Source organism: Littorina saxatilis, linkage group LG9 (genome assembly GCF_037325665.1).
Source record: "Littorina saxatilis isolate snail1 linkage group LG9, US_GU_Lsax_2.0, whole genome shotgun sequence".
Taxonomy (NCBI): domain Eukaryota; kingdom Metazoa; phylum Mollusca; class Gastropoda; order Littorinimorpha; family Littorinidae; genus Littorina; species Littorina saxatilis.
In genome coordinates, this window is record NC_090253.1 from 33,836,101 (window position 1) to 33,862,761 (window position 26,661).

The window sequence follows — 26,661 nt, forward strand, 5'->3', positions numbered from 1 at the left end:
AAAATGCAAGTTGCTCATCGCTCTCACTGCGTGTTATTTGCGCTACGTGTCATTTGTCCTACATCTCAATTGCACAAAGTGCCGCTATCACTAGGTTGATTAGTGCTACATGTCATTTGTCTACGAGTCGCTAGCTATGAAACGTTCTTTATTCTATTATTTATGAGTAATTTCCAATATGATGACTGTTAGCAAATGATATTAGACACGTTAAGAAAATGGATATCTACATGAGCCGGCATGCGAATGTTGATATAATTTTTGAGACATGTCCGTTATTATATGCTAACAGTCAGCATATTTGAAATGACGATTTATTACCGATTAATTTCGACCAAAATACAAATTTAACCAATCCAGTGACTTAGATAGAACAGCCGGAATGGGGACTGCATCGCCTCTTATCTGAATATGCCTTTCAGTCACAGCAGTCTCCTGACCTGGATCAGCCAATCACTCACCTGACGTGATGAATATTAGGAGCAGGAATGTTCTCACACAATAAACCATGTTGAACTTGTATGTCAGTTGCTTCAATTTTACTGGTCCAAGAGAGAGCCACAGTCTCAAACAACGCCACACAGTAAGAAAATGATGTAAAAATAAATTTGACATTAACTGAGTGACGCAATTTCATTTGATGCTTTATAACTTTGACATGCAGTTTTCAAGTGAGAAGGTAAGCACGGCATACTCAGTTGATGGGTGGTGCTTTGCCGTTCTGTAAAGCACCAACTGACAAAACTGGCTTTTCAGTATTTTTTAGATGAAAAAGTGTATTATCTGACATTTGAAGTGTCTCCTGATTACTCAGGTGAGTCAAAAATGAAATTGATCTCTGAAGTACAAAATCCATACAATTTACAAGTAATCCTGATAAAAATTTCCATTTTCAGCATACCTTGAATACAGGTCCTGGGGTCTGCGATGGATCCAGCCTGAGGGGGGTTCCCTCCACCTCCCCCCACGTCATGAGGGGAGACTCTTCTACACCTGGCGCAGGTGATGGAGTACCCATTAGCTTGAAACCATTAACCTGCGGTGTATGTGATGCCAGCAACTCTCGCCCATCATGCCCTATCTTGCCCTGGTTGACCAATGCTTTCTGTACTGCCACTTTATGTAGAAGTTCCTTGTTCCCTGCTGTAGCAAAGGGGTTCTCTGTAAAGTGAGTGTTGTGGTGATTCACTTGCCGGCCTTTATGTTTATGCAGCTCTATCAGTTCCTTGGCACTGTACTCCACACCTGCACACACCATGCAGTATTACAACTTAAACAAGAAAGGCCTCACATTCACAATACTCATTAGGTTGTGGTGGGGCGTGGGGTGTGTACAAGTGTCCTAGGGGGCAGTTGTCATAGCCCATAGGTAGCATGAAGCTCAACTCTTAGTTCTATGGGTCAGCCTGGCCCACTCATCTGCCAGCAAAGATAAACAACACACCTGCCTCTTATTACAGTTGACACTATGAGTACAGATCAGGGGTGTTATGCATGAGTGACGTCGAAAGTACACGCCGACTTCAGCGAAGTCATGACTTGAAAGTCGCCGCCTACCGCAGGCGCTCAGTCGGTATGCACGGGTGACGACCAGACCGCCGACTTTCAAGTTGCCGTGTAAAGCAAGGTCACCAGTCAATCTATTTTTATAACGAGGAATTCCTCCCTTTGCGCATGCGCTAGGGTGATTCGATAACATCCTCCCGCTTCCTCGCACGGGGAATTCGACTATTCAGAGACAGAGAGCAGTGGAATATGGGTCAGTGGGACGGAGAGCGTGAAGAAATGGAGGCGCAAAAGATGAAACGAGCAAGAGGGTGCCTGCCGCGTAAAAGCTGAGAGTCAAAAACGGCACCAGTGAAATATGGGTCAGTGCTACTTTGCTCTGAAACGAATCAAAGATGTCTTCGCTAATCTTATCGGTGTTGGTTCTAAAATAATATGACAAGGGAAATGAATCTCGCAAAAAAAAAAAAAATTTTTAGTCCAGCACTTCCAACTATTGGGTTCTGTCTAAAAACGATTACGGCGAAAAAATTCGTCGACTTTGATGGCGGAAAACCATGAAAATGGCCATTCTGTTCACTGAAGTCGGCGTGTAAACCATTTAGACGACCTCCGGAGCACGTCTAAATTTAGTCGCCAGTTTCGGTGGTACAAGCGTGTAGTCGCCACCCGTGCATACCGTGTATCTCGCGGTCGGCGGCACTCGCTGTTTGCACGCCGCCTAAACGTTTAGACGTCACTCATGCATAACTCCCCAGGGCCTGTCTGGTCTCAGGCAGAATGAAACTGCTCTAACATGTCTCACAGCAAAGGTGCAACACAACACAGGAGCAGCTGCTGCCACTCAGCTCACCGAGTGGAAGCGGTGGCAATTTCTCAGTTTACAACATTGTTGTTTTGTATTGATCAGGACCGCTAGTATATGCAGAGAGTAAAAACTCTCAGACCATCGGAAACCATGCCACGGTAACGTAAGCAAAACTGCCGATCTCGTTTCTTGAGTTAGGCACTATTTCTTTATGATACAGGAAAACTTGTTTTGTGAATGTGAAAGTATGCAACAGCTCTTTGTGGGTTGTTAGTGTTACGCAGTTTGGACGATTGAAAATGTTGCTGTCAGCTGACTTTATCTCACGTTTATCCAGCTGTCACCGCTCGAGATAGGCAGTTTGCAACTTATAACTAAAATGAGAGGCAGATTGTTCAGAAACCAAAGAAAGTTTTTTGCGTTTTTCTCAAAACATCCAAAAATGACATAGGCAATTTATCTTATGAGCGTGACGTTGTATATCTGCTAGCAAACCAGTTTGTTTGTTTGTTTGTTTGTTTATTTGTTGCTTAACGTCCAGCCGACTACGCAGAGCCATATCAGGACGAGGAAGGGGGGATGAAGGGGGCCACTTGTCAAGCGATTCCTGTTTACAAATGCACTAACCCATTACTTGTGTCCCAGCAGGCTTTAGTAAAACTAAATTAATACCTACTGGAAGATTACCAGTTTCCAGTATGTTAAAATAGGCTTAACCTATCTACTGCTGGACTTACATCAGAACACTAACAGATTAAACTATACATGAATCGCAAGACAAGCGGCAAGAGAAGAGATTTTTGGAAAAAATACAGGTGAATGAGCAAGAAGGCAGAAAAAAGAAAAGAATTCATGAAGAAAAAGAGAGCATGACAGGAAAGAGGAACCAAAAATCTACCTAACAGCAAACTAGAAAGCTCCTGCGGCTCCAAAAACAGGAGGGGCCTTTAATTTCATAACCGCAGTGCCCCACTGCGGGATAGCAAACGAGTCTCAATGATCATCTTGACAATACACAGCCAGCTTTAATCTGTCTAGGCCTGTATTAACAACTGCACGGGATGTACAGCAAGAGGGAGAGAAAAAAGTAAGACTGGCCAACTATTGACCTCAAAACCTTTGATAGACAGTCACCTCTGCTCCCCGTTTTACCCCCCCCCCCCCCCCCCCCATCCCGTCCTCAGAATGTGTAAAGTGTTTGCCAACATACCTCAGGTAGTCACAAGTCTTAAAAAACATCTAAAATAACCTCAACGTCAAGTTTTTATATGTACCTCTAACACTGCTCATTCCTATGACTCGCACGATTACTCAGGTGAGTCAAAAATGATTGTTACAAGTACAGAAGACTTCCACTATATCGCGGTCTTTGGGGTCCAAAGATTTGAGATTGCCATATATCCGATTCGGGATACTTTTGATGTCTTATGTCTCGGTTTTAAAATGTGAACAGGAATTTGAATTGGATGAATACTAGCTAGATTTAGAGAGAAGAACAAAGCCCACCACTTTCTCTTCGCCACCTCATTTTCTCTTGCCCGCTGGGATGCGCGCGCACAACGAAACTCAACAGTGCATGTTAAAAAGTGTCGCGGTTTAGACTGACGCCAGCAGAGAAGTTCTGTTCGCAGAAGAAGCGCGATGTGCGATGTGTGTTATGTGCGATTAATTTGCAACCCGAAGCTCTACTCATACAATTTATAACTGTTCAAAGTGAGACAGTTCACAAATTAAGGTCTGCCCTATAAATATAAGTATTCTATTTATATTAGGGAAGAAATAGAACTCTAAAGTCGTGAAGCGGCAACCGGCTCCGGGCCGTCATCTTTGATTTTCCCAAGTGCAACCTAGGCAAATGTATGCTACAGAAATGCAGTGAAAGATCAACTTTAGCGTCCACTCCAGACCTTAAAGTAGGAAGATATGAACAGTTAAAATAACGATCAGGTAACCTATATCCAATAGATTAAAGGTTTCCATACAGAAATAACCAAAACATGATTACAAAGTCAACGAAAGTAGATTCGTAGAATCGCCCAAATCAACGAAAGTCGTTTGTGTTTTTTGTGTGAACTTCGTTTCACCGCCAACCGGAAATGACGTGTACGCAACATTTGTGATGTAGCACTTCCTTATATGGCACGAAACAAATGTGGTTGGTTGAAAAAAGCCTGTACTAAATAAGCCTACTGTCCGAGTTTTTCTTGGTGTTGTTTGAAAAAGACAACAACAACTACTCATTACTCTGCTGTTGCAAACACACTCACTCGATCTTACCATCTGCAATTGCCAACCCCAGGCTGTCTGTCCTCTGTTAGTTCTAGTTGGAGTTGATATCCACCAGTTGTTCCCCCACCCTCTCTCTCTCTCTCTGTCTTGTCACCTTGTTCAACTGTACTAATCGGGCGGGGATGTAGCTCAGTCGGTAGCGCGCTGGATTTGTATCCAGTTGGCCGCTGTCAGCGTGAGTTCGTCCCCACGTTCGGCGAGAGATTTATTTCTCAGAGTCAACTTTGTGTGCAGACTCTCCTCGGTGTCCGAACACCCCCGTGTGTACACGCAAGCACAAGACCAAGTGCGCACGAAAAAGATCCTGAATCCATGTCAGAGTTCGGTGGGTTATAGAAACACGAAAATACCCAGCATGTTTCCTCCGAAAGCGGTGTATGGCTGCCTAAATGGCGGGGTAAAAACGGTCATACACGTAAAAGCCGTGGGAGTTTCAGCCCATGAACGAACAAACAAACTGTACTAATCTTGTTCTCAATAAGCAGTTACTGGTGCCTCGGTGTCCATTTGTAACTGAAGAAACACCTGGCCAGAGCAATTAGACAAGTCGTAAATCCGCATACTTGACATTAAAGGATGGTCAACCACTAACCATGCTGCATAAGGGGTGTCATGTTCGACTGATGTGCGATGGGGTGTGAAGTTTGGGGCACATGTCCACAAGAGAAAACATGCTTCTTCACAAAGCAAAACCGGAACAGCAGACTCAGAGCAAAACCAGTCGACCGTGTCTAACTTTTGACACTGATAATAGGATGGGGATGAAGTGGCCGGTGATCAACAAAGCAAAAAAAACCTGAAGGGCTCACAGATTAGGCAATGACTCGGTGGTCAATGCAGAGGCAAATAAAAACAAGTCGCGTAAGGCGAAATTACTACATTTAGTCAAGCTGTGGAACTCACAGAATGAAACTGAACACACTGCATTTTTTCACAATGACCGTAGTCCGCCGCTTGTGCATAACGGAGTGAAACTGACGAGCCTGTTCAGCGGGGTAGTTGTTTCGCTGTGCTGCATAGCACGCTTTTCTGTACCTCTCTTTGTTTTAACTTTCTGAGCGTGTTTTTAATCCAAACATATCATATCTATATGTTTTTGGAATCAGGAACCGACAAGGAATAAGATGAAATTGTTTTAAAATCGATTTCGGAAATTTAATTTTGATCATAATTTTTATATTTTTAATTTTCAGAGCTTGTTTTTAATCCAAATATAACATATTTATATGTTTTTGGAATCAGAAAATGACGAAGAATAAGATGAAATTGTTTTTGGATCGTTTAATAAAAAAAATAATTTTAATTACAAGTTTCCGATTTTTAATGACCAAACTCACTCATTAGTTTTTAAGCCACCAAGCTGAAATGCAATACCAAACCCCGGCCTTCGTCGAAGATTGCTTGGCCAAAATTTCAATCAATTTGATTGAAAAATGAGGGTGTGACAGTGCCGCCTCAACTTTTACAAAAAGCCGGATATGACGTCATCAAAGGTATTTATCGAAAAAAGGAAAAAAAACATCCGGGGATATTATACCCAGGAACTCTCATGTCAAATTTCATAAAGATCGGTCCAGTAGTTTAGTCTGAATCGCTCTACACACACACACGCACAGACACACACACACACACATAGACCCTCGTCTCGATTCCCCCTCTATGTTAAAACATTTAGTCAAAACTTGACTAAATGTAAAAAGGATTTGTTAATCTTGCCAATGAAAGAGGTTACACATAGACACTCAGTCGACTGATGCTGAGAACTGAGGCCGAATTTTCACTCTCTTTCTCTGAGGGCCTTCAGCGAATGTAGCTTAATAATAATAATAATATGGGAGATTTATAGAGCGCTTGACGTTCTCTAGGCGCTTTACAATGAATTGGTGAGAGGTCAAGGCAGGTGAAGTAGCCCGCACGTTGAACACCTCTCAAGCTGGGTATTTTCGTGTTTCTATAACCCACCGAACTCTGACATGGATTACATGATCTTTTCCGTGCGCACTTGGTCTTGTGCTTGCGTGTACACACGAAGGGGGTTAAGTCACTAGCAGGTCTGCACATAAGTTGACCTGGGAAATCGGAAAAATCTCCACTTATAACCCACCAGGCGGCAGCGACCTGGGTTCGAACACACGACCTTCCGATTAGGAGGCCGACGTCTTACCACCACGCCACTGTTTACGACCAAAAGACAAGAAAAAATAGCACAGTGCAGTTTCATCTTCGTATTTGAAAGCGGGGGGGGTCAAATATAGAAGGAAAACACTCCGTGCAGAGCAAATGTGTCTGTACATGATAGGTGGCCGCTCACGCCGGGGGCTGTTCTTTCTTTCTTTATTTGGTGTTTAAGTTTAACGTCGTTTTCAACAATTCAAGGTTATATCGCGACGGGGAAAGGGGGGAGATGGGAATAGAGCCACTTGTTAATTGTTTCTTGTTCACAAAAGCACTAATAAAAAAATTGCTCCAGGGGCTTGCAACGTAGTACAACCTTACTGGGAGAATGCAAGTTTCCAGTACAAAGGACTTAACATTTCTTACATACTGCTTGACTAAAATCTTTACAAACATTGACTATATTCTATACAAGAAACACTTAACAAGGGGAAAAAGAGAAACAGAATCCGTTAGTCGCCTCTTACGACATGCTGGGGAGCATCTGGTAAATTCTTCCCCCTAACCAGTGGGGGGTGCCGGGGGCCGTACATTGCAGGGACTGCTGTACCAAAGTTTCAACCTGATCACTGGTGTAAAAATGTAAACACATAAAAAAAAAATATGACGTTCAGTTTGTCTTCCAGAGACAGCGATTGTGCCTCTCAAATCCCACTGTGGTCACACATGACTGGGCTTGAACACCTTTACACAGCAATCATCATAAAAATGTCAATCCTGTTTACATGACAAGCAAATTTGGAAATGACCGGAAATGTTCTTTCAGTAATAAAATGGGAGTGCAAGAATCTGTGGCTGTCATTAGTTGTTGGTGCCAAACTTGTTTTGTTACTATGTTGAATAGGTAAAAGTTACAGATTTGGCAATGTCTGAATGTTGAAGGAGTCGTTTTAAGTAGGTTGATTTCAGTGCTGCCAGACAAATCGCGAAACACGTATATTTCGGTCCCATTCTATGGATTCCAACAACCCTGAACTTCAAAATAATGGCTGAGGGAACAATTAAAACTGCAACTGCTACAAATTCAGCAGCAGCAAAATTACCCACCTCCTGGAACATACATGACAGTATTGTCCGGCTTATAAGTCCAAGTGTCCACATTAAAGGGACGTTCTTTGATGACTGCCTGCTCTTCTATGCTTGGCAAAGCTAAATTCTTTGCCTGTTCCTGCAAAAGACAGAAAACTACAGAATTTGAATTGTGTTAAGAAAAAATAAGCTGCATGAAGCATAATGAAAACATTCAGTCAATTTGTCAGACCAATTGAAAAAAATAATGTGATAGAAATTCAATCAATCCGAAATTTGACCAAAAGACATTTTTTTTAAAAATTTGTTTACTTGCGGTGAGGTTTGCGATACTTGTTCGAACTGCTGTCGCGAACCCGTTTCAGCTTTCAGTTTGACCAGAAGTACCGTAGACTACCTTGTAAACCCCCCCGCCCCCTAATGCACCAATTTGGATCGAAAGTAGGGGGTGGGCGTTTACTAATGGTACTGTACCCTGTGCAGGATCAGCTAGTTCCTCACAAGGTATTTGTAATTTGATCACTTCGAAAAAAATTGTGAATAGGATATGTTTCTGTGCAAGAATGTCTACCCTCTTTCTCTGCGACACGTGTGTCAAGCCAGAATGGAATCTGGAAACAAACCACACCCTTTTGCGTCATGGCTTTTTCCCAAAACCATCCTACCAAATAGAAGACTCCCTCCCTTTTTAAAACCCACTTTTCTCAGATGTTCTATTCATAAACTCTGAAAGTTTACCCTCATTTTTAGACTCCCTTTTCTCAGATTTTGTTCAGGTCTTAAAAGGAGGATTCCACTGTATATTACACCCCCCCCCCCCCCACCCATCCCATCAAAACAAAACAAAAATTAAATAAACTAAAAGTGCTGTTGCAGCTTCACAAAATAATGTCCAAGAGAACGTTCACGTGGTACTGATTGACACAAACTTGAATCTAATGTGACCTGAATCAATCCATTTAGTTATTCAACCCAGGGACCTATATTTAGAGGGATAGGAAACTCCGCCGCCTCACGCGAAATGCGTGCCTTCCGCAATGCGCGAGACGCAAATAGCATTCGGCTTCAGCGTCAGCATGGGAATTTACCGTCCAGTTTATTTCTGTTTACTGCGTTTTCACTTGGAATTCGACAACTCTTGTTCAGGAGTCCAAGTTTTTGTTTTCTTTTTGTCATTCAACTCATGAAAACTGACGTAAGTTAGCATCGAAGTTGGCAGTCGGTTACCCGCCCGCCGGTCACGGCTTTGAGAAAAAAATGGCGTTTTCATGCACCAACACGCGATGGTTCCATTTTCATGATGAAATCATTCATTGTGGATTGTTTAAAAATCGGCAGAGGGGCAAGCATTCACTAACTTTGAAGTAATAAAACTAATTTTGAAATTTTAACTGATTTACACTAGTTGTTATTGTTGAAAGTAAAACTGAAAACGGTGTCCCGTGAAATTATTCAACAGGGCCGAAAAGTTTCAAAGTCCGATGTGGAAAAGGTGTATTTTGTGACAAGAAAAATACATAAATAGAAGCATTTGATTTTAAAGCTGCCCTGTGTGTGTTGTAATTTGTTTATGATAGTAATGCATGGCGGCGAACTTTTTAAACATGAAGTCCACGATTTATACTAAAAAGTCTCCTCAAGTCTGAGAATTAAAATGTTTTCAGCAGGGAAGCCTCGAAAATGCGTCTTTTTTTGCTAATTTCCAAAAGTTTTGCAATCAATACCTTCAACAGAAAAATTCAGAAAATTTCAGAAAAAATGTAATGGTGTTAATGATTATGTTTTTGAAAGCAAGAAGCATCCATGGTTCCTTTCTTTTTCTTACTTTAATTAAATCATTGCATTAAAGTTGGGATATTTGGACATATTTGCAGATGATAACAGAATTTCAGTCCTAGTCTAAGAGCTATTGCTGCATGACTCTACCGACAATCAAAGAGTCAAATAAATCATAAAATATGTCATTTCATATATGAAAAGAAAGGGTTTTTCCTGCATAATTTATCTGTACATGTGTCATATCTGTACTGCTGTTTATCTGACTTTAATTTCATATAATAATGATAATTTAACAGATTTACAGTTACCTTAAAGTCAAAACGTATACATTTTTTTCAATTTTGTTAGTGGTGAGCTGTTCATTTTATACTTATAATAATAATTATTGTTTGCAAAGAGTGTTGCAACAAGGAATCAGAAACACATTTAATTGGTTATGTAGCCTAGAGGAATATGTAATATGTTTATGTTGTCATTATTTTAATGATTTTCCAGATGGGGCGGCGGAAAACGTGTTGGAATGCCTCGGAAAGGATCGAGATTTAAACATGATGCAGCATGCAGAAAGAATGCTGAAGAAAGGAATATGAAGACTGAGGAAGACAAGTTGTTGCAGTTTTGTACTCAGATCCAGTAAGTATTTTTCATAATTTAAATTTAAAATAATACACTATATTGTCAGCAGATTTGAATGTAGAAGGGATGACCGAATTTAGGTATGTCAAGTCCTCTAGCCTGGATTTATGAAGGGAAATGCAAGAAGGAGGGGCTAACTACATATTTCTCCTGTTCCCAACTGTGAGACAGAGTTAAAAGCAAAGCCATACATAATAACATAACACAATGACAACAACAACACCCCACAGATGAAAATTGTGTGTGTCTTTTATTTTCACGGGGCCAAAGAAGTTGTCACTAGGCAGAGCCTTTTTCAGTTTTTGCCTCGAAAGGACCTACTAGTCTTTCTATCAACACATTTCCAAGGCTACTTCTGTACTTGTTGTTGGAAGTATCAAGTTGATTAAATTACTATATATTTCCTTTTTATTTTTCAAGCTTGACGAGGGTGCTCCAGCAGAACCTAGGGAGTGGGGTGATTTTCTGATTGAGGACTGCCCTGGACTGCTGTGTGCGGAGCTAACTGTTGATCCCGATTCATCAGGAACCGAAGATTTTAAAGATTAACTTAGTTTAACTGATGACAGGTGTTGTGTTTAATAAAAATTACTCAGAAAACTTTTGATTCTTTGCTTTGTTCTTTTTTATTGTGTATGCAAAAAAAACAAAAAACACACACACTAAAATAGGGAGAGGTGATACTAGAAAAGAAAGCACGCATCATCACCTTCATACCAAAACTTGATGACACTGTATGACAGGAAACTAATTTATTCACACACAAAAAACCAAAGAGCAGGCAGATGAATGCAGTCACAATGAATGAAGTATACGTCACTATGCATATGAGCACAGTTTAAAATTCACACAAGCATCAGAAAAAATGCACATGACAATGGAAAAGAAAACCATTATTCTGCTTCTGGACTTTTCACAGCGTTTGACAGGACAACATAACCAGTTCAGTTCCCAAATATAAATGCTTGCACTCCACACATCAGTTCACCTGTACCCATGCACTGAAAATACTGAGCAAAGAGATCAGTATGGACTGCCAAATATGTCCAAAACATGCTAGCCATCTGAATACTGATTCAAGCTATGTCTACCAGATGCACATGCTGCATAAAGTGACTGAACATGAATACCTTCAGTCCTGAACCTAAGGAATATCATTCATAAGTTCATGGTACCTTGTCCACATCTGTGCACCCTGCATCTTTATTATTGACGCATGAGTGAAGCTTATAAAGTCTTAAATGTTTCATCATCTCATCCACATTGCCATCTCTTGAGACGATACTTGCCGCTATGGCAGTAAGAGATGATTTCTCTGAAGATATATTAATATAGGCATCCTCTTCAATCCTTTTAATAGCGTTGATGAGCAGGTCTCTGAAGGTTGCATTGCTTAAGGACGGGTTTAATTGAGCCCGTAGTCGACTACACGAAGCTTCGCGAAGTCTTTATACCAAAAACCCGCAGCTACAGCGTGATACTTTGACCCCAACATCGCTTCTCAAGTTTTGACATGCGAAGTTTCGCCGTATCTCGCAACGAAGTTGGTTTTTTTGTAAGAAGAGTGCTTTTCGATTCAAGATGGACGACGAAATCAGACTCAATACCATAGTGAAGAATGCATTTATCGACTTTGGTTGACCCAAAGTACAAGAACTAACCTCCTACCTGTATTATTTCATACTGCGATGCATTGACATGTCGAATGAAACTCGAAATCCCAGCGCTCACGCCAACTGGTCCCGGCCGTGCTCAGTCAACGAAATAGAACACATACAATTAACTTACGTCATCATCAAGTACGTAAAGTACAATTTGTGACGTAAAGTACTCAGAAAGAAGCACACCACGCGCTGGTCGAGACTACGCGCATTTGAGATGCCAAGACATGAAAAGATAACTCTCTTTTCCGCCATAGTGCCTTCCCTTGGACTGCGACGAAGTCTAGTTCCGGTAGCTTCGCGAAGTGAGCTACGCGTAGTCGACTTCGTCCAATTAACAGACATGGGATTCAGAAAAAGTGATAATTAAGGAAAAAGAAGGTGGGGGTCTGGAGGCCGCAGAAGGCCCCCAGTAGGGTCCAGGGGCAACGCCCCTGGTCGGGGTTTTTAGTGTTTTAGACACACAAAAATGGCCCTGAAATGCATATTTCAGCTTAATCATAGCCCCCCCCCCCCCCCCCCCCTCCCTTTCTCTTCCTTCCCATGTTTCTCAAATTAATTCTACGCTAAGACTCAAAATAAGGAGGAGAAAGAGAGAGAGAGAGAGAGAGAGAGAGAGAGAGAGAGAGAGAGAGGGGGATGGGGGGGGGGGGGTGGTGGCGTGTGACGGTGTGGTTTCAATGTTCTTACCTTGTCGGTGCCAAACGACCCCAGTGACTGATTTCACGACTGGGTTTTCAGGATAGTCAGGTGCTAGTTGCTTTTCAAGTGGCTTTTGAGGGCAGTCTTTCCATTGGAACCGTAGTTGATAACATTAACATCCTGGCACAAAGTGCACTGAGCTTTTCCCGGCAAGTTGATTTTAGCAAAAGCATCGCCAACTTTCAGTTTCACGTCTTGTGTCTTCTGGCCTTTCTCGTATTTCCAGCTCAATGATACAACTTCATCGAGCCAGTCGAATCTCCAGAGATTTTTCTTGTACTTCTACTGGTCAATTTCCCGGGATAGAACGGTTTCGTCTCGCTTTAGCTTCCTCATCAATTTGGCAAGTGGCTCGAAGCGATGTAAAAATGGCGCCGAATCATTCTCATACGGTATGCTTATACTGAATCCCCGATAGCTACGTTGAAACGGTGACTGTAGGAGACAAAGACACAAAGCGCGTTCCCATACGGATTGACCAGCAACAGTCTGACCGTTTTAGGAACCAACCGTTCAAGAATAGTATGGAATGGAGCGTCGCGATCAGCGGACCGGCCGAAAAACTTGGGTCTATACCTACATATACCCCAAAATTTTCTCAGCGGATTTGCACGAATCTCAAGAATGATCCCTGGAGCCTAAAAATTTACGGAATTCCGTAATTTTACGGAAGAATCCCATGTCTGAATTAAGGACCGGCTTTAGGCGGGTGTTCCTCTCAGCGTCGCAGTCTCCCTCAACCAGTCCGTCTAAAACTGCAACTGCATCAGACTGGGCGTCACCGTTGTCAATTCAATGCTCACTGGCTGAAACAGAGAATGATAACATACAACTTATTGAATGCAGTCAGGTAAATGGAAAATTTCCTAGATAAATTTTCATTTAATTAATATACTTACCCGAATCACATTAGCATTGAGTCACCTGAGATGCTTATCACTGAAAAACGCTTACCCGGCTAAAAACTTTAAAGGGAAGCAACCCCATCACCAAAACGAAAGTGAAAGTAGCTTTGGTAATGGGCCAGCACACCGGGAGTTACCTCCCATACGGGTGTGTGCCACGTCACTTCCTCTAGGAACACGTGCCTATTCTCATACGGCTTTAAAAATCTTAAAACCATACGCGGGGCAGGTGGGAGGGAATACAGTATGTGATTCGGGTAAGTATATTAATTAAATGAAAATTTAACTAGGAAATTTTCCATTAAATAACATATTCTTACTCCGAATCACATTAGCAGATAACATCAACAAGGCGGTGGGCTAGAAATGAATCAAAACTCACCATCAAGTTCTGGACAGGAACTGGCCTGCTGCTATGAGCGCTGGAAGGCTTCTGAAGCCATCCTGTCGAAGAGCCGAGACGTCCCGAAGATAAAAGTTTAAGAAAACATCTTCAGAACGCCAAAACGCAGTTGTCAGCACCTCCTCTAGACATCTGGAGCGCAGTACTGCCAGAGAGGATGCCCACGCCCTCATTTCATGAGCTCGGGCCGAGTCAAGTGGCAAGGAGGGCATGACCCCCCCCCTCTTTGTGCGAGTCCACTCATAAGCTTGCTTAATGAGCGAGGACACCCACCAGGCCAACGATACCTTCGACAAATCTTACTCGCGCCTAGAAAAGGGCGAGATAAACAGCAACTTCTGAGAACTAGACCGAAACGGCTGAGTCCGGGCTAAGTACAGACGAAGAGCCCTCACAGGGCAATTGACCGAATCAAGGTCATCCGGGACCAACGCGCTGATCAGAGCCTTGACTCTAACCAGCGGAGAGGCCTGCCCCGGAGACTGATTCTTGGCCAGGAAATCGGGACGGAAACGCAAAGATGCGGAACCGTCCGACTCAAAGGAGATATCTCCAGGCTGACCCGACAGGGCGTGGACCTCGCTACCCCGTCGGGCCGTTGCCAACAAAAGAAGAACCAGCGCTTTGCGAGTGACATTGAACAGAATGGCCTCGCTCAAAGGCTCAAAATCCGCAGAACATAGGAATTCCAGGATTAAAAACAAGTCCCACTTGGGAGCGGGCAAACGAGCTTTAGCTTCCTAAAGAGCAGCCCCTTTAATGACCGCAGCTATAACGCCCCCGACTCTAACAAACCGACCGATCTGCTTAAGAGTCGGCGAGATAGCGGAGCGCCGGACCCTCAACGAGGAGCCTGAGGCGCCCTGCGAAGACATGAAAGAGAGGTGGTTGGCGACCTGGATAGAGCGCGGAGCCACCGAACTCACCCCTGTAGCTGAACACCAGGCAGTCCATGCCTTCCAGTGGGAAGCATAAACTGACGAGGTGGACGCTCTATGCGAGCGAGCCACCAAGTCCAGACGGATGGAAGCCATCAGGAGAGGCAAAGTGGAGCGAATCTGAGCTTGGAGCTTGTCCACCCTTCTCTGAGAAGGCTGGACAGTCCACGCGACCGTGTCGAAAAACATCCCCAGATAAGTGAATGTCTGTGACGGGGTCAGCTCCGACTTTGCCCGGTTGATCGAGAACCCCAACAAGTTGGATTCTCGAAGAACCGTCAGGGTATCTTGCGAACAGCCGCTCTGGGACTGGTTCATGATGAGTCAGTCGTCCAGATAAGCCCGCAGGCGGATACCCTAGGACCTCACCAGTGCACAGACCTGTCTCACCACCATGGTGAAAATCCATGGTGCGAGGGACAGCCCGAAAGGGAGTGCGCGAAACTGGTAGATCTGATCTCCCCACCGGAAACGAAGCCATTTCCGGTCGGCCGGATGCATAAGAATGAAAGTATGCGTCCGTGAGATCGATCGAGGTCACCCAGTCTCCTGGGCGGAGAGAGTCTCGGACAGAGGCTGGCGTCTCCATCTTGAATTTTATCTCACTCAAGAAAGTGTTGAGGAGAGATAAATCCAACACGGGACGCCATCCTCCTGACGCTTTGGGAACGGCGAAAAGACGCCCTTAAATCCCAGGGAGCTATGGACCCGAACTCTCTCCACCGCGCCCTTCTGCTCCAGGGAGGCAATTTCCGACTGCAAGACGGAACGTGCTTCCTGCGAGAAGAGGGGCTTGAACCGCGGCGGCACTCGGGTAAGAGGCGCCTTTTCCTCCCGCCAGAGCAGGCGGAAGCCCGATCTCACCACTCCCACAATCCATTGGCTGTCTACTACCGACATCCAACGAGAAAGCGCACGGGAGGGGCCTCCCGCCATCACCAAGGTGGAAGGCGGGAGGGGGGTGAGATCGGGAGCGCTTCATTGAGGGTGTGGCTTACTCCCAGAGCCGCCACACCCCCTCCCCGATGCCGTCCTCTTCTTCCCGCCACGAGCGACCGGCAGAGCCTGCCGCTTCTGAGCTGGCTTGAGGTTCGACAATGTCTGAGCCTGCTTTTGCTTAGAAGGCTTAGACTGTTTCACCCCCTGCAGAGTGAAGTCGAGGAACTGACTGTCCTTGTTTGACTGAATCTCCTTCTGTCTGGCATCCATTGCCAGAGAACAGAAGCGAGATTCCTCTGAGACCGGGGAGACTCTCAAGGTCTCCCTAGTAGCCAGCTCCGTGAACTGGGACTGCGAGAGGAAGAGATCCCTCCTATAGAGGACCGCTTGAGTGTACTGTAGGGAGGAAAGACGCAATTGTTCCTCATTGACCTTGGCCAAGGCGGTAAAAAAGCGCAGAGACATCGTCCGCATTTTGTTCTTCACTGAGAGTGAAAGGAACCAGCGAATCGGTCAATGCCCGATACAGAGTCCGAACAAGAGTCTCCGCAACGGAGGACAGTTCGATCTGCCGACGTCCAACCTCCTCAGCAGAGAGGAGGGAAGCCTCAGAAACCGGCAGAACCGGATCATGCTTGATCGGTTTAGCCAGAAGAGGCAGCAATTCCCGGGGAACCGGAAGGGTAGCCCTAGGGAGTGCAAAAGACGCCAGCCAGCTCTGGCTCTGAGTGGGCAAGCTAAGCTTCCTATTGCCCGTAGGCACAAAGGAAGAGGCTTGAGAAGCCGACGCCACCCACTGCTGAGCTGATTCCGGAACTGGACCAAAAGGAAGCAGTAACGGAACAGGCACTGGCCGAATACCACTCCCCGCATGTGCTGGACGAACCAGCGAATGCGAAAGTTGGTAAGCCACTGACGGAGACTCGGCGAACCGGAAGGAAGAAACATCTTCCTGTGCCGGCCGGAAGTCCGTCATGGCCGAAGGAACGAACGGAGCGGAAGAGTCCGCAGCCACTACCCCTTCGGGGAAAAAACGAGACGCTACTTCCGCCGCGATGTCAAGAACAGACTTGAGCTTCGACGGAAACACGCCCCGAGACTCCTCGTTGACCACTGATGGAGCATCAGAATAGTCACACATGGAACCATGACCAAAACCACCAGTTCCGGAAGCAGAAGCATGCCCTGGCAAACCGGAAACCGGAATGCCTGTGCACGAACATCATCCTGCAACCCAGAACCTTGTGAAGGTAAGGGTAGGCAGGACGACCATCCGTAAAAACCGGAGCTGGATGAGCTGACGTCACTCCCCCATCCGAGTGGAGTGATGCCTGCTCAAGCCTAGGCACTAAATGGCCGGAAGGCGTACGCTGGAATCCACCCTCTGGTATCCGGAAGGAAGCACCAGAAGAGGAAGCAGCGTGTCCGGCCGAAACCGGAAGTGTAGCCGACGAAACCGCGCAATGCGGAATTGAAGGCTGCACTGGTTGACTTCATGATCCGGAAGGACCGGAAGTCAGTGAATACTCCATACTGCCGCAGCAGCCGCCATAGCGTGCCTGCGTGGACGGATCATCACTTCCGGCGAGTGCCGGTAGTGTAGCCGACAGAACCGCGCAATGCGGAAGCGAAGGCTGCACTGAAACCAAAAACACCAGTTCCGGAAGCAGAAGCATGCCCTGGCAAACCGGAAACCGGAAATGCCTGTGCACGAACATCATCCTGCAGCCCAGAACCTTGTGAAGGTAAAGGGTAGGCAGGACGACCATCTGCAAAAACCGGAGCTGGATGAGCTGACGTCACTCCCCCATCAGAGTGGAGTGATGTCTGCTCAAGCCTAGGCACTAACTGGCCGGAAGGCGTACGCTGGAATCCACCCACTGGTATCCGGAAGGAAGCACCAGAAGAGGAAGCAGCGTGTCCGGCCGAAACCGGAAGTGTAGCCGTCGGAACCGCGCAATGCGGAACTGAAGGCTGCACTGGTTGACATCGTGATCCGGAAGGACCGGAAGTCAGTGAATACTCCATCCTGCCGCAGCCGCCGTAGACGGATCATCACTTCCGGCGAGTGCCGGTAGTGTAGCCGACGGAACCGCGCAATGCGGAAGCGAAGGCTGCACTGGTTGACTTCGCCGTAGACGGATCATCACTTCCGGCGAGTGCCGGTAGTGTAGCCGACGGAACCGCGCAATGCGGAAGCGAAGGCTGCACTGGTTGACTTCGCGATCCGGAAGGACCGGAAGTCCGTGAATACTCCATCCTGCCGCGACCGCCTTAGCGTGCCGGAGCGGACGGATCATCACTTCCGGCAAGTGCCGGAAATGCGGCAGCCGAAACCGACTGCCGCCGCTGTTCGATCAAATCCAGGGCCTCGTAGGTTATCGCCGGAAATGAAAGATCAGCATGGTATCGGTCGTGACCCGATGCGAAAGAGCTGTCTCCCGAGAGAGAACGTCCAGGCGCCTCACGAGGGCTATCGGACCAGCTCTGCTTACCAGCCGCAGCTGAAGAGGGAGGACGCTGCTCCAAACCGGAAATGGAAGGCAAAGACACGGAAGCCAACGCCCGGACGTCACTGCCAGATGCCGGAAACGCCAAACAACTGGCGACGGAACGCTGGAACTCTGCCTGCACCAAGCTGCGGATTTCCGGAACCAGTGTCTAAAACAGAAAGGAACCAACGCACCCTGCACAGGTGCTAACAACGAGGACGAAGTCTCCGTAGTAGAGAACCGGAGCAGACGTAACAGTAGCGCTAGGCGCCGCAAAAGATAGCAGAAGTAGTAACAGCGCTAGGCGCCGAAATAGGTACAGACAACAAAGTGCTACGTTCTTGGTCTGTACAAGTAAAACTGCTTAAGAAGAAGCCTTAGGCTTAAATTTCCCCTTGGGGACCAACTTGCCACAGCGCTTGTCTGAATCAGACATGCTGTCAAATCCATGTAAACAACACGAAAACATTTTACTGAACGTAAGTCTAAACGACTGAAAACTCAGTAAAAACACACACTTTCGCGTCAACAAATTACGATAGCTACACTTGCCCGACAAAAAACAGAGGCACATAGAGCTAAAAACAAAGTCACACGAGCTAGTAAACTAACTCACACAACAAAATGGCGAAACACGCAAGTAACTGACACACAAGTCAACAACGCGTGGCAACGCGAAAAAATTTACTGACACGTAAGTCTAAACGACTGAAAACACAGTAAACACACACTCTTTCGCGTCACTGAACAAAAAACGATAGCTAAACTTGCCCCACAAAAACCGTGAGAGGCACGTAGAGCTACAAACAAAGTCACACGAGCTAGAAAACTAACTCACACAACAAAATGGCGAAACACGCAAGTCACTGACACGCCAGTCAACAACACGTGGCAACGCGAAAAAATTTACTGAAACGTAAGTCTAAACGACTGAAAACACAGTAAACACACACACTTTCGCGTCAACAAAATACTATAGCTACACTTGCCCAACACAGAAAGGGGCACGCAGAGCTACGAGCAAAGTCACACGAGCTAGCTAACTAACTCACACAACAAAATGGCGAAACACGCAAGTCACTGACACACAAGTCCGCAAAAAACGGACAACGTACAGTAACGAAAACAGCGCAAACAACCAACAACAAACGGGAACGAGCTCACCAAACTGTAGGCAAGGCGAGCAGAAAAGCTGGGTAACGTGGCCGGCGGGTGTCACTCAAACACACAAGGTCAGCCACAGAGCGTCAAAAAGTGAACCGTCCTCTCCGAGGTGAAAAAGACGTATGAGAATAGGCACGTGTTCCTAGAGGAAGTGACGTGGCACACACCCGTATGGGAGGTAACTCCCGGTGTGCTGGCCCATTACCAAAGCTACTTTCACTTTCGTTTTGGTGATGGGGTTGCTTCCCTTTAAAGTTTTTAGCCGGGTAAGCGTTTTTCAGTGATAAGCATCTCAGGTGACTCAATGCTAATGTGATTCGGAGTAAGAATATGTTATTTAATTTCAACATCAGGATATCCCAGTTATAAGGTCATATATTGTACTACGTTGCAAGCCCCTGGAGCAATTTTTTGATTAGTGCTTTTGTGAACAAGAAACAATTAACAAGTGGCTCTATCCCACCCCCCCCCCCCCCCCCCCCTTTCCCCGTCGCGATATAACCTTGAACGGTTGAAAACGACGTTAAACACCAAATAAAGAAAGAAAGAACATCAGGATACACAGCACAATGCATGTTTACTGCTCATCATGTAAAAACTAAAATGAACATGTTTTGTAAGTATGCAGGTTCCCAAACAGATGTCTACTATAAGTATAACAGAAATCCCCATTCACAAATTCCTACTTCACTGCTTTCAGGAGATGCATTAATCTGTTGGGCTTCAAGGTCCACTGATAACACGGTTTTACTGTTGGTATTCCATGTAATACTATAATAACTTACATTTTTATTTTATTAGGGTAGGTGTTTCAGTTAGCCGATATATATTATTATGATAATAATTATGAACCGCACATGCACACGCGCATGCAGATATATATGGAGTCTTACCTTTCAAATGTGGCTTGTTGTGCTTCTTGGTGACATGTCTTCTGAAACCGCTGATAGAGGCATAACTATTAACTGTTGGTGCAATCGGGACACTTGAAATTCTTCGCAGACGAACGTTGACGCTTTGCAGGAGGCGGAAGAACCGTTTCGCTTACGATTTCGTCACTTTCAGGTTCGGAACCGCTTTCACATCATTTTCCAAAAATGTACTCCAGTGGCAAGTCGTCCCACTTCAGAAAATCCTCTTTTGTCAACATCTGTTATCCCACAACAAGCGCTAAAATGTAAACAGGAAGCCGAACAGAATCGGTTAAATTGTATCTCCGGCAGAGAAGAGCTCTGCAAGGGATCGGGACGGTATTACACTTCCGCGGACCGCCGCGGACAGTTCGTGGCATACGCAGTTACCTTTTCCTGCGGTAGGCGACCATCCTCGCAGGCGCAGTGAAGAAGTTTCCTATCTATCTAATATAGGTCTATGTTCAACCCTAAGAATATTTCACATATATATCGTATACAAACTTGCACCACCCTTAACCTCCTAGATCCTTCCTAACACCATCACTAGTCTGATATACTCAACATACACCAAATTATGAAAAAAGAGTTTAAAATAAACTAGTTACAGCAGTCCCTCTCATGAACGGACACACACAGAGACACACAAACAACAGGATTGAGTCTATGCTAATCACTTCTTGTGGCTACTAAACAATAACAATAATAAACTCCTAATACTTCTTTAAACGTTCTGTAAAAAGGATTTGTATGAAAAGTGTTGAAAAGAAGAGATCAGATAAATCCTCAAGGCAATGAACACACTCACCATGCACTGACATACGAAAGCAGCCACACAAACACAGCACAGAGGAGGGTGTGCAGATGCTTTGCAAGAATAAACTTGAAAACCAGTTTGAATAAATAGCAGCAGATAAATAGCTGCATGTCATAATCATGTAATTTATTTCTTCTTGTCTGGCTTTAGAGAATGCATGCCGATCATGTGGCATGGCAGTGACTTTTCACTCTTCAGTCGGAAATACACTGTACATAACACCAGCTCCCAGTCCCACTCTCCCTCACTAATGCCTACCCCAAGCCTGCATGATGCTTGGAAATTGTGTGGAAGAGTACCTCTATTTCTCTCCAATGCTCTTCCTGCTGACATGCAGTGACACCGGACACCCCACAGAGTTTAGCCAGCTACCCCTCCACCCCCCCCCCCCCCTCTCTCTCACTCCCTCATGTACTGTTTGGGGCTGTGGCCAGAGAGGCCGCGCAGCTGCACTGTTCACTCAGAGGGGGTGCGTTGCATAGGCAGAGCGCCACAGAACGTTTGCGAACGTTTTCTAGGCAACGCATAGTTTTGTTGTAGCGCTCGCGAGCGTTAGCAAGCGCTTGGAACGAGTACCATTGTCTGGGGTCACTGAAGCGTAACAATGGCGACCGCTCGCCGAGAATGGTCTTGGCAACGGGTGTTTGCGGGGAGCATTCTGTAACGTACCTGAGAGGTGGCACGCCAGAAACTATTGCACTGTACTGAGCTTGCCGGTTGACTCTCTCTCTGTCTCTTTCTCTCTATCGCAGTCTCTCTGTCTTGCTTGCTCTCTCTCTCTTTCTCTGTCTCTCAGTCCCTCTGTGCCTGTCTCCCTGTCTACGTCTCTGTCTCTGTTTTTCATTCATTCTTTCTTTCTCCCTTCCCTCTCCCTATGTCTTTCTCTTTCTTTCCATCTCTCTCTAAATCTGTCTGTCTCTCTTTGTGTCCGTATGAAAGTCTCTCTCTCTTATCTTTTTTGCTCTCTTTCTATCTCTCTCCCTTTCGCTCTCTCTTCCCCTCCTCATCTCTTTCTCTCTCTCTCACTCTCTCTCTCTCTTTCTTTCTCTCTCTCTCTCTCTCTCTCTCTCTCTCTCTCTCTCTCTCTCTCTCTCTCTCTCACTATCTCACAAACAAACACACACACACACACACACACACACACACACACACACACAGACATACACACACCCACACACACACATGCACAGATACAGAAGCACACACACACACACACACATAGGCAAACATAGACACGTATAAACACACACTCGCAGACACTCGCAGACACGCGCGCGCACATACGCACGCATGCATACACACTCATACTCACGCACACACACACGCATGTACACATACAGACAGATGTTGTACATACATATACACACACACAAGCACACACACACACACACACACACACACACACACACACACACACACACACAGACCGAACGTGTGTACATGAGTGCGTGTGCGCACGCGTGACTGCAAGTGTGTGTGTGTGTGTGTGTGTTTGTGTGGGTTTGTGTGTGTGTGTGTGTGTGTGTGTGGATGTGTAAAGCACCTGTGTGTTTGTGTGTGTATGTGTGTGTGTGTGCGTGTGTTTTATGTGTGTGTGTGTGCACGCGTGTGTGTGTTTGTGTGTGTGTATAAGGTTGTGCGTGTGTGTGTGTATGTGCGCGCGTGTGTGTGTATGTATGTGGGTGGGTGTGCGTCTGGGTGTGTGTGTGTGTCTGTGTATGTGTCTGGGTTTATGCCGTAAAGGCATGTTTGTGTGTGTGTGTGTGTGTGTGTGTGCGTGTGTGTGTGTGCGTGCGTGCGTGCGTGCGTGTATGTGTATGTGTGTGTGCGTTAGTATGTATGAATGTGTGTTAAGGGTGGTTTGTGTGTGTGTGTATGTGTTTGTATGTGTGGTTGGGCGTGTGCATGTGTGGTTGTGTGTGTGTTTGTGTGTGTGTGTCTGTGTGTGCTTGTTTATGTGTGTTTGTGTATGTGTGTGCACGTGTGCATTTATGCGTGTGCATGCTAATGTGTGTGAGTGAGTGCGCGCGTGTGCATGTGTGTGTGTGTGTATTTATATGTGTGTATGTGTTTGTAAGTGTGTGTGTACGTGTGTGTGTGTGTCTGTGTGTGTGTGTGTATTTGTATTTGTATGCGCGCGCCCGTCGCGATATAACCTTGAATGGTTGAAAACGACGTTAAACACCAAAGAAAGAAAGAAAGAAAGAAAGTATGTGCGCGCACGCGCGTGTGATTGTGTGAGTATGTATGTGTGTGTGTGTGCGTGTGTGTGGTGTGTGTGTGTGTTCGTGTTAGCTTGTTTGAGTGCGTGTGTGTGTGTGTGTGGTGTGTGTGTGTGCATGTGTGTGTGTGTGGGTGCGTGCGTTAGTGTGTGTGAGTGTGTGTTAAGGGTGATGTGTGTGAATGTATATGTTCGTGTGCGTGGATGTGTGTGTGTGGGGGGGGGGGGGGGCTGTGTGAGGTTGTGTGTGTGTGTGTGTGTGTGTACGTGTGTGTGTGTGTTTGTTTGTTTCTGGGTGAATGTATGTGCATGTTTGTGTTATGGTGTGTGTGTATGTTTTGCTTTTTTCACGAGATCGAACTTATGATTGAAAAGGCTGACGACCACAAACATTCACAGAGAGAAGAATGCGTGCAGAAAGTGACTCATGCGGGTTATTGTGATGTCTCTCTCTGTCTGTCTCTGTCTCTGTCTCTCTCTCTCTGTCGCTCTCTCTCTCTGTCTCTCTCTCTCTCTCTCTCTCATTCACACACATTCTTTATGTTCGTCTGTCTCTCCGTCTCACCATTCTCTCTCTTTCTCTCTGCCTTTCTCTCTCTTTGTCTCTCTCTCTGTCATTCTATCTCTCTCTCTCTTTCTGCCCCCCCCCCTCCCTTCCAATTTCCGTGTAATGAATTGTGTGGGTGTATTTGCTTGTGTGTTTTGGTAGTAACATACGCTACTGCATGGCACTTTAAGTGTGTCATCTTGTATTTGCTGCAAGGTCGCGTTATCTGCTTTTTTCACGAGATCTGACTTAAGATTGAAAAGGCTGACGTTCACAAAAAGTCAGAGCGAGAAGAATGCGTGCAGATAGGGACACGTGTGTGTGTGTGCGTGTGTGTGTGTGTGTGTGTGTGTGTGTGTGTTTGTATTGATGTGTGTGTTACTGTTTGTGTATGTTAATGTGTGAGTGAGTGCGCGCGTGTGCATGTGTGTATGTAAACATATCTTTGGGTGTGTGTTTGTGTGTGTGTGTGTGTGGGGGGGGGGGGGTTACGCGCGCGTGTGTGCGGAAGGACGAGAGGGAGAGGGGGGGGGGGGGGGCGAGAGAGAGACAGATAGAGAGATCGAGAAAAAGAAAGAAAGGAAGGGAGAAACAGACAGATGAACAGAGAGAGAAAGAGAGATAGAGACACAGAGAGAGAGAGAGAGAGAGAGAGAGAGAGAGAGAGAGAGAGAGAGAGGGAGACAGAGAGATAGAGAGAGACAGACAGACATACATCGAGACAGAGAGAGAGAGAGAGAGAGAGGGAGAGAGAGAGAGAGAGAGAGAGGGGGAGAGAGAGAGGGAGAGAGAGAGAGAGAGAGAGAGAGAGAGAGAGAGAGAGAGAGAGAGAGAGAGAGAGAGAGAGCGCACGCGGGCTTTTTTCTCCTAATCATTCCCCTTTAATCGAAAATTTTTAATTAAATTTTCATTTGATTAATATACTTACCCAAATCACATATTTAGCATTGACGCAGGTTGACTGAAAAAACGCTATCCCGTCTATAGTATAAGGGAAGCAACCCAAGCAAAAAAGTAGCAAGCTTGCTACCCAGGGTTGCCTCCCGTAGCGTGAGTCACGCCACAGATCTCGTACCCAATACGAGACACCCTCATTCGACTTCTAGAATACAAAGAAACTAAAAGCGGGGAAGGTGGGAGGGAATTACCTATGTGACTCGGGTAAGTATATTAATCAAACGAAAATTTAATTAAAAATTTTCGATTAAATTACATATTCTTACTCCGAGTCACATATTTAGCAGATAACTCCAACAAGGTGGTGGGTAAGAAAGAAAAATTCAAACTCACTCTTATGTTCTGGAGAGGCATTGCCCCGCTGCCACCAAGGCAGGGAGGGTCCGTGAACCGTCACGGCATACAGCGGCGATGTCTCTCAAGTAGAACGAAATGAAGACGTCGTCCGAGCGCCAGTATGCTGTGCGCAAGACGTCATCGAGTCTTCGAGACCTCAAAACGGCCAATAAAGATGCCCACGCCCGGGACTCATGCATTCGGGCAGAATCGAGAGGAAAGGCAGGCTGAGCCCCCCCCCCCCCCCCCCCCCCCCTTTGTGCCAGACTCCACACATAAGCTTGTTTTATGAGAGCTGACACCCACCTGGCCAAGGTAGTCCTCGTAATGTCTTTCTCCATAGACGTATTCAAGGAAATGAAGAGGAGCTTCTGCGAGCTCGACCGAATGGGCTGAATGCGAGCTAAATAGGCCTCTAGGGCCCTAACCGGACAATTGACCATATCCGGGTCATCCTGCGCCACGATATGGGACAGAGGCTGGTCCGGTGTCTGATTCTTGGCCAGAAAGGCCTCCCGAAAATGTAAAGACAGAGAACCGTCCTGCTCTCGGGCAATGTCCTGAGGACTGCCCGAAAGAGCGTGGATCTCGCTACCTCTGCGGGCCGAAGCCAGAAGTAGCAAGAACAGAGCTTTACGAGCAAGGTTCGCGAGGCTAGAGCCCTCCAGAGGCTCGAAATCCGCCGAGCGCAAGAACTCAAGGACAAGGAAAAGGTCCCACTTGGGCAGAGAAGAGCGCTTGACGTCCTGTAAAGACGCGCCCTTAATAACCCCAGCAACAACTCCACTAACATTGATGGTATGACCAATCTGTTTAAGAGTCGAGGCGATCGCCGACCTGCGAACCTTCAAAGAGGAGGAAGAAGCCCCACAGGAAGACAAATCCGCTAAGTTGTTGGCGACGTGCATAGTACGAGGAGCCACCGGATTCAGCCCATGAGACTGACACCAGGTGACCCAGGCACGCCAGTGCGACGAATACACTGAGGAGGTGGAGGCCCTATGTGAGCGCTGCACCAACTCCAAAGTGCGGTCGGAAGCTCCAGACCGCCTCAGAGCGGACCTCACAGTCTCCACACGTGAAGATTGAGAGACTGCGGGTGCTCGTGAGGAACTCCGGTGCGAGGCTGAACGAGTTCGCCTCTTACCAGAGCGAAAGGAATTGGAGGGCCGCGTGCGAGTCTCAGAAGGTCCGGAAACCAGGGCTGAGACGGCCACAGCGGGGTGACCAGAAGCAGAGACGGCCTCTCCAATTCCGCCTTCCTGAGGACTTGGCTGAGAAGCTGGAAGGGCGGAAAGGCGTAAGCCTCCAGCCCTGTCCAGGGGATGTCCAAGGCATTGGTCTCCCACGCTTCCGGATCCGGGAAGGGAGAGACAAACACCGGAAGGCGCCTGGAGAATCTGGTGGCGAAGAGATCCACCACAGGCTTCGGGGCCACAGCCCAAA

At 46.2% G+C, this 26,661-nt stretch overlaps 1 protein-coding gene and 1 long non-coding RNA gene across 4 annotated transcripts in view; one reads left to right on the forward strand and one right to left on the reverse strand.

The window, feature by feature from the left end:
• LOC138977055 (splicing factor ESS-2 homolog) overlaps positions 1-26,661 on the reverse strand; it is a 123,190-nt gene that overhangs the window by 24,958 nt on the left and 71,571 nt on the right. For both annotated transcript variants that reach the window (XM_070349967.1, XM_070349968.1), the window contains exons 5-6: positions 7,826-7,946; positions 902-1,245 (exon numbers count right to left, since the gene is read on the reverse strand). In XM_070349967.1, coding sequence (XP_070206068.1) covers positions 902-1,245; positions 7,826-7,946 — 465 coding nt within the window. The remainder of the gene's footprint in view (positions 1-901; positions 1,246-7,825; positions 7,947-26,661) is intronic.
• Positions 2,331-10,826, forward strand: LOC138977068 (uncharacterized). Of its 2 annotated transcripts, none has more exons than XR_011459219.1 (3): positions 2,331-2,477; positions 10,082-10,219; positions 10,643-10,826. It is a non-coding gene; the product is annotated as an uncharacterized lncRNA (long non-coding RNA). The 2 variants fall into 2 exon arrangements; XR_011459220.1 differs by having other exon boundaries at positions 2,331-2,472.